The sequence below is a fragment of the Alligator sinensis genome, unplaced genomic scaffold (assembly GCF_000455745.1).
Source record: "Alligator sinensis unplaced genomic scaffold, ASM45574v1 scaffold54_1, whole genome shotgun sequence".
NCBI classification, from domain to species: domain Eukaryota; kingdom Metazoa; phylum Chordata; order Crocodylia; family Alligatoridae; genus Alligator; species Alligator sinensis.
In genome coordinates, this window is record NW_005841962.1 from 2,971,835 (window position 1) to 2,980,546 (window position 8,712).

The 8,712-nt window shown below is 45.6% G+C and overlaps 2 protein-coding genes across 2 annotated transcripts in view; both read right to left on the reverse strand.

Moving 5' to 3' along the window:
• TMEM42 (transmembrane protein 42) overlaps positions 1–4,898 on the reverse strand; it is a 19,522-nt gene extending 14,624 nt beyond the window's left edge. Inside the window, exon 1 of the mRNA XM_025200274.1 lies at positions 4,801–4,898. Within this exon, the coding sequence (XP_025056059.1) occupies positions 4,801–4,898 (98 nt within the window). The remainder of the gene's footprint in view (positions 1–4,800) is intronic.
• KIF15 (kinesin family member 15) overlaps positions 3,959–8,712 on the reverse strand; it is a 57,233-nt gene continuing 52,479 nt past the window's right edge. The window contains exons 34-36 of the mRNA XM_014518522.2: positions 7,141–7,306; positions 6,574–6,705; positions 3,959–5,011 (exon numbers count right to left, since the gene is read on the reverse strand). Of these exons, the coding sequence (XP_014374008.1) occupies positions 4,952–5,011; positions 6,574–6,705; positions 7,141–7,306 (358 nt within the window). The 3' untranslated portion in view covers positions 3,959–4,951. The remainder of the gene's footprint in view (positions 5,012–6,573; positions 6,706–7,140; positions 7,307–8,712) is intronic.

Sequence of the window (8,712 nt, forward strand, 5' to 3'; positions counted from 1 at the left end):
CTTGGCGGGGCGGCCCCCCAGCGCCCCCAGCAGGCCGGCCGCCGCCGCGCACGAGGGCCCCGCGCCCCGCATGGCAGCCCCCGCCCCGCCCGGCGCGGAGACACCACGTGGCTGCAGCCGGTGGCTCTTCCGGGTCTGACGGGGGCTCGGGTCACGTGATAGTTTCTTGTCACGGGGTGGGAGGGAGCTGCAGTCGCCCAGTGATTGGCTGAAAGGGCTGTCTGTCACGAGCGGGCGGGAACCCGGCTTCCCGCCCTGCCTCTCCTAGTCCCTCAGCGATCCCCACCCCCACCGGACTCAAGCCAGGCAGTTGTGCGCGGGGGGAAGAGACACCGAGCCCTGGACAGTCACAGGCGGGCATGGGCTGCTGCCCCTGGAAAGGGGTTGTGGGGGACAGAGCCAGAGCTGATGCCTGATGGGAGAGGCGAGGGCGGTGCCTGGCAACTTGTACTGAAATAACATCGCAATAGCATGCTGGGCAAAACCCGTGCTAATACGCTACTGCGCACAGTTGGTGTCAGTAAAAAGCTGTGTGCCAGCACTACTGTGCAGTAGCACCACTTACTCTGCATTGATTTAGTACTTGGTTATGCAAGTACTAAACGTGATGCACTGTAACTACAGCTCGTTAATGGATGTGTAGATGTATCTACTCAGTACTAGGTGGCATTGGTGACACACAAGGGGTGCATGGAGGTGCCCCCTACAAAAAGGTACTGCGTACACTGCTGGTGGCATCTGCGGGTGGTCCATGATCACTGCTGGCTGCTGCTGGCACCTGTTGCCGACAGCATTGCAGCTGCCTGCAGGAGCTCCACACCTACCACCGCCACCTACCAGAGCGTGATCACCATGCCCTCCCCAACCCCCAGGGGCACACGGTGTTCATGCTAGGTGGTGAGGACTCAGGGCCCCTAGAATTCCCCTGTCCCCACCAAATCAGGTCCAAATGCAACCAGGCAAAGCCTAATACTCAAGTTGCACAATTTGACTCAGCAGAGCTCCATCAAGTTTGTATGGCTCAACCATCAGTCACCTCCCTCCCAGGCCCATCAGTCTGGGCCTTCAGATGCTGCCCAAATTCAGCAAGTATCCTACCTGCAAGGCCCAGACTGGGATGCTTTTGAGTTCAGATGCTGCACCCCCCCCCCGGTCTTGGTCTTAGTCAAAAGGCTCCAAAGTACAAACTATGCATGATAGTCTGAACCAACCCTCACAGGTGAGGTCAGTTCCAGACTCTCACTCCTCTGCCCGCGTGTGGAAGAGTTCTAGATAATTCAGGCTCCGATTTCTGAATTCCCACCCATTCCTCTGAGATAAAGAACTCTTGGCCAGTTCAGTAGGGAGCCAGGAAACTGAGTCATGATCTGTGATCACTCTTCTTTCTTAGGCTCACTTAGCATCCGGTGTGATCACTGGCCTATGTGTAGGGACTTACTCAAATTGCAATGTCATGATTTTGTGGAACCTGCAGAAAATGGTGGTTTCCAGTTTTCCATAGAATTACCAGAAACAAAAACATACTAAAAGCCAGCGGCCACTGCAGCCCAGCTTTGCAGCCTGCTGGGGGGGGTTGGGGGAAACCACCAGCACCAAGGGGAGCAGCCAAGATGGCAGACACAGCTGCTGCTGATTGGCCAAGGGCTGCCCTTCGTGCAGCCCCACCCCTCTCACAAATCAGCAGCAAGGGGCAGTGCTGCACAAAGGGCAGCTCTCTCAGCCCATCAGCACTGAGGAAGCCCCCTCGTCCTCCCCTGGCTGCAATAGGCCTGGGAAAACGGCAGCTGGAACTGCTGTTGGCCAGTGAAATTATCTGTCTGCCACCTTGATTGGAGTAGGTCCCTACCTATTCATCTGAATGCCCTTGAAACTGTCCATCACAGTCCGCTTTTCTCATATGCTACTTGTGAGTCAGGCTGAATAGCTGCTGGGATCAGAGTACCTGTAAGAAGGAATGTAGCGCTAGACCCAGCACAGCAAAGGGCTGAGGGATGTTCGGGACTCCCCAGCAGTAACCTCTCAGGTCTGCTGTGTCTGGATCTCTCCCAGAGACCTGAGGAAGAGTACTGTGGTACAGGAAAGCTTGCCTATGTCCCTCCCAACTATACAATTGGTCCAGTAAAAGCTATCCCCCACAAAAATCCTCACCTCTTGCATTAGCCATGGACCTTTACAGCTATAACGGGAACTGATGACTGGCGGGGAACTCTCAACACCCCTCTTCCCTTTGTGCTGTGCTCGGTCTATCGCTACGCTCCTTCTCACAGGTACTCTGATCCCAGAAGCTGTTCACTCCGAACCACAATGAGTAGCAAGTGAGAAAAGACGCATTGTAAGGAACAGTTTCCACTGAGTTGAGATACCAGGCCAGTGATCACACCCAATGCTAACAAGATGACCCCCAGAAAGAACAATTGTCACAGGTCATGACTCAGTTTCCCTGCTCAATTGGTTAAGGGATGTTGTTATCTCAGATAAATGGGCAGGAATCTGAACTGTACAAAACTGCTCCACACAAAGGCAGATGGGGGCACGGGGTCTGGAACAGTTTTCACTCATGAGGATAGATTGAGGGGCCCGGATTCTTCCTTACCACCTAGAGAATGCCATCTGTGTATTCTCTGCTGTATATAGCTGCTCGTGGTAAGTGTTGCCTACTTAACATCCCAGTAAAATGGTGTATAGTTCAGAGGAACTTGGTTTGGCTTCTCTTGTACTTTGTTGGATAAAGTAAAAGCCCTCAGCCCAGTGAATTTAATGTGACAAATGAAACTAGTTACTAACAAAGAGGTATTTTTTTCTTTTAATTTTGATCAAAAAACAGGATGCATCCACTCATGTTTTGCCTGCTTATGAGGAAGAAAAGTCCAAACTGTAGTCATTCCTACTCCTGTTTGTTTGTTTTCACAATGGTTTTCACTTCCTTTTATGCATCCCACTATGAAATAGAAATTAATGTGCGTGGGTCCAAATGACAGTTCCATGTTTTTCATATGTAATAAAACAACAAAATCCTTATTTATGTACAAGACTTGTTTAAAAAAACCCTGCAGTTCCATAAACATTGAAGTATTGATATCATAGACCTACAACACCAAAGAGTCTACAGGTATCATCACAGCTGCATTTGCTGCTGCATTACAATACTGAGCATTCTGCAATGTGTCAGATAGACAGCACTGGTCACAGGCAGGTCCTCAAATTAGTTTGCTAGTCTGAGATTTTATGCAGGAGGCGGGGTCGATTTGCATGTTATAGACAGCTAAAACAGAGCTTTTGTAAGCAATGGGCTTTATCAGAAGCTGTTTTAGTCTCTAAAGCACAAATTTACCCTGCCTGACTTCAGACTGACATAGCTAAGTGTGTACTTGGGGGAAGGGGGTTATGGCATAACACCCTGAAGGAAATAACTAAAGAATGGCAGCATTAATATTGGAGGAACAAGCCCGCCTTTTTGGTGTGCATCTGCACACTTGGAAGACTACAGGCCCTGTGAAACAGCTAAAAGTATTGTGGGAAAAGGCAGAATGACTGTCCAATCATCTTCACTAGTCTTGAGAAGCTGTATCCTTCTAGAGGGAAGAGGCTATTTCCTAATCTAGTCTAAATAAGACAAGCCAAAGCCTTCTATTTTCTGGTGAACCTACTTGAGGTTAAATTGCCCTGTTCTCTGCTCCAATCTAGCCTCCAAGGAGAAAACAAATCTGTTCTTTTCCTACCAAATATTAATGTATTTGAATTAAATTCATATTTAAGTTGGGGGAAAAAAAATACTTTGCAGGCAACTGCAATGGAATCTCACTAAATGTCACACACTGCAATCCACAAAATGGTGGTCTCCATTTCTCTTAAATATTTAATAGTGATTTGTCACTACTGTACTTCACCGTATGAAGATAATACATATACACTACAAATACTAAAACCCAAACATCTTTATCCAATGAACTTTATTACATCTTTATCCAATGAATATTTTGTGGTATATCAACTAATTTACATTTTGCTTATCTGAATTTTTCAGTCTGTAAAATCCTCAGTGTGATTAATGAGGTTCTACTATAATCTTAGAAGATGCACTTTCCATACATTAACACTATTGTGACAAGACTGACTTCTGCTCGAGAAAAATTAGTTATATAGTGTTTAAGCAAGTTAAGCAATGAAGGCAGTCTCCACAAAGCAAATGTAAGAACAGTGTCCACCACTGCAAAGATCATTTTCTAAGCTTAGAGAGGGAGAGAAAAAAGTTAGGTTTAAAAGCATCTGAATTCCAAACAAGAGAGCAAAATGAGAGCAAAAAAATATAATGCCACAAATTCCACCACCTTTACGGTACTATTTACATATCCGTTTATTATTAAATTGACATTATTGCTTTGTTGAAAAAGCCTTAGTACAAAATATTTTCAAGGAATGAACATTAATCTTTGACGGATTAATCACAACAGCATGAACATGCACTATTTAAACAGATAAAAATATTACAAAAGTTGCTTGTGGGAATTTGCATCTTTCCACAAATTCATCTGCTGAAGAAAGAATGTTTTTGGGGTGAGGGGGAGAGGAATCTGAAGGACAGAAAGAAATGAGATGAGACGTTTCAGTGAAAACGAACCACTTTTTCTTCACAAGGCACAATTGCAACAAAGTCTTTCAGCACAAAATAGGGTATTCCGATAAGACTGTAGAGCACCTTCAGGATGAGGAAGTTCAGAAGGCGCTGAAAAGTTGTTGGATGAGCTGGGACTGATGCTCCACTAAAAGCTACTATCTGGCACAATACACAGATTGACATACCTAGTTGTCTTGAATCCATCAGATGAAGGGCTATGGCTCAGCAGTGAAGGATGACTTTTATAAAACAGGCAGTTTTGGGTTTTTAAATCAATGGACATTTTTGTACAATGATATTTGGGAACTGTGGTACTGCAGCTTATAACTCCTTACATCATTCAGATTTTTTCGCTTCTTTCAACACAGCATTTTCAATACGCAGTTTTTCAACCTCCTGTGAAGAGAAAAATATGGTACCTAGTATTATGAGAATGTCTGTCCAAAGGGATTAGGCTCATCTCAAATGTAAAGTCATTAAATCAACTTATTTTAAAGTTGTACTACTTGTTCAAGGATCCTGTAGCTCCATGAAACAATTCTGACACTGATGATGAAACTGATATTATGACCAGGGAACTGGGTTTTCCATTCATCATGGAAAAATGCAGTAAAATGCGGATTTTCTCTTTTTAAAGAGAAAAACCCACGCTTTCTCTTTTGAAGGAAAAAAACATGGGAAACGGAAAGTTTTCCTGCCAGCCTGCAAGGGGCTGGGGAAGCGGGAGGAGGGCAATCAGGCAGGGGGTATCATCCCATAGTGAGGGACAGAGGGAGGGACGGAGTTGGACAGTGTGCAAGGCTTGGGCCCTGGGGCTGGGATGTGCAGTTGCAGGGCCCAAAACAAAGCAGCAGACAGCTCCTTTGGGGGAAGTGGGAAGGCTGGCTCCCTGCCACTGTGTGCACCCCCGGGGGGGGGAAGGGGGAACGGCATGGGCCCCCAGATTTATGTGCAGGGTGGGGGCAGATGCAGGCTCAGGGCTCTCCGCCCTCCCTACAGAGCCTCTGCAACCCAGCAGGTGGGACCCAGCGCAGCAGGACAGAGCAAGGCGGGGAGGCTCAGTGCTGCTGCCGCGAGCCATATGCTGCCACGGCAAGGCACTCCCTGTCCCCCGGCAGCAGCGGGGGCCACAACCCTATTCTGCCGCCCCTGCTGCTGTTGGGGGGCAGGGGGTGCCTTACCATGGTGGCATGGGGCTCCTGGAGGCAGCACCGAGCCTTCCTGCCTTGCTGTGCCAGGTCCTACCCACTGGGCTGCAGAGGTCATGGAGGAAGGGCAGCAGGTCAGGGTGCCCCAAGCCCACAGCTGCCAGCCTGCATCCATGTGGCCTGTGAGGGAGGGGGAGCCAGGCTCTATGCTTCACTCCACTGCAGCAGCCACTGCCTCCTACAGGCAGCAGTTGGGGCTGCAGCCCTGGGTCTCTGGCTCCATAGCCCTGGCAGCTGGGGGCCCCCTTTGGCAGGGCTGGAAGAGGTGGGGGGGCAATGGCATGGACAGGGCACCAGCATATCAGGACTGCTCAGTGCCACAAAGCAGTGTGTGCACAGCCGCAGCTGGACCTGTGTGAGTGAAGGAGGCAGGGAGAGCCTTGATTATCCATAATAAAAAACCCCAAGAAATCAAATGCCAAAATTTATAGATATTTAGAATTTATTTTATTACAGTACTTGAGGCACTAGTAGGCTTCGAACTTGATATATAGGTATCTATATACAGTGGCATTTCATTTTAATCATAGAAAAACATGGGTGGGGGGTGGTTAATCAGAGAATTTGCAATTTTTAAAATCAGGGAAAAATCAGGATCACTTGTTATGACCCACAGGTGACTGCATGGAACTGCAATATGCCAAATGTTCTTATCAGAAGAATGAACATTTTAGTCTGCTGTATTAAACATTTTCTCTGTTCTCTATCAAACCTTGAATATAATCTGTATTCTAAATCTCTGGAACATACCTCAATAAGTTTGACATTCTCTTTTTTCAGTTTCACAAGATACTGAATCTTCTGGTTTAGGTTTTGATGGCCTACTAGCTTCCCATTCTCCAAAGTGAGTGAATCTACTTGCTTCCTTAGAAAGTCCATCTCCTGAAATCAGATAATAAAACTGAATGCAGTTTGGAACTCTGTTAAAAAACCCACCCTTTGGTTTTCAAGAAAGCAGTTTCTTTTCAAATTAGTAATACCACTCTTTAAACTCCTAGCATGCAATGTATTAACGGGTTTACTTGAATACATGGTATTCAATCCCCTTATAGCTATTGGATTAGTTTTCTCTTTGGAAAAATGCAGTTGTCTGATCTGCATTGCAAATTATTATGATTTCTGCGCTCAAGCTTCCATCAACATTTGATTAGTGTACTACAAAGTACTGTAAATATATACAAACTATAAAATAAACAAAGTATGTTTTCAGAGACAATCCTCGGCCATCATTTGCAGCTTAACAATAATGAATTTTCAGTCTCCCAGTTGCAGTTCTATTGCAAGCAATTAGCAGAAAAATCCCATGTTTTTTATAACCTTTTCAATTTTGTCTCTCTCTTCATATGTTTCTTCCAGTTTTGATCTAATTTCTTCTTTTTCCTGAAATGCTTTAGACTCCAAAGCTCTTGTTCGTTTTATTTCCATGGTCATTTCAAGGCAGACACTCTCTGTGTTTTTAAGAGCATTTTTAGTCTCTTCAAGTCTGTCAACAAAATGTTAAATATTAAAAAAAAAATAAAAAATTAACTGTGTGTTAATGCCTTTCACAATATTTCAGCCCTCCATATACAATCATTTTTAACAGGTCCTTTTGTCTGATCTTTCAGTAGCCTTCATGAACTTCAGATTCAATACAGGGGAAAAAAGTTGTTTTCCATTTCAAACTTGGAACCCACAAGAACCCCTTGAGTATACTTTCCCTCCCTTAAAATCTGATGCTTGTCCAAGTCGCATTCTGCTGCAGAAAACACTCCCTGTTTCCATACTGGAATAAAAAGCAGAAAAAAATGAGAGAAGATGATAGGCATTAACCTTTTATCTACCTGGGACCTCTTGAGCATGTAATACAGGGGTGACACGCAAGGGGTGCACATGCACACCCTGAGCGTGGCAAGAGCACCCCCTACAAAATGGCGCCTACCACTGCCCCCCTCCACCACTGATGGCATCTGCATGCGGTCAGCGAGCCCTGCTGGCCACTGCCAACAGCGTCTGTGGGTGGTCACTGACCTCTTGTCGGTGCTCGCCACCCTCCCCCGCTGACAGTGCTGGTGGTGTCTGCGGGAGCTCCCCACTTACTGCCGCTGCACTCCTGCCACCGCTGTGCCCCCCCCCCACAGCCAACCTAAAATTTGCATACCCCTTCTCCCACACCCCCATATGTGTTCTGTTTGCTACTGATCTAACCACGCCACTTATAGGAAATCATGTAATTTAGATAGATTCTGCCTTGGGTTTTTTGAATGTTTGTACCTAGCCTAGGATGCAATAAACACAAGAAGAAATGTTTGTAGAACAGAAGGCTGTTTTACAGAGTAAGGGAGCCCTAAACACTTTAATGAAACGATGACACAAGAGACTAAACTGAAAATCAGAGACTCAAAGAAAATGTTAGTTTGACTAGTTAATTAATCCAGTCCTTAATGAACATTTGGGAGAGAAGATACCTTTATTCAGAACTCAGCATTAAAGTACAAATTTTGAGAAACTCTTTCACTTAAGATATCCTTTATGCAAACACTAGATCTCACATTGTTTAATTTCTGTGGTTATAAGAAGAAACTCTTAATACACATTTAGCCCTTCTTAATCTAACAGAATAGCAAACCCCCCCAAAACAAATTAAAAAAAAATCTTTAGCCTGTCACTAAATTTGATCCACTGGCACTTGAACAGGGGTGTACGAAATGGGCCGTTTTCAATTCAGATTTGGCCTGAATCGGGGACAGTGATTTGATTAATTGATTTGGAGCACTGTACACAATTCGATTCGGCAGCATTGAATCAGCTATTTGGCCATAGACACAGCTTTAAATGTTTTTTCTACATACATTGAGGTACCAGGTGCAGCTCATGAACGCTGCAATGCTGGGGCAGATGGAGCATCCC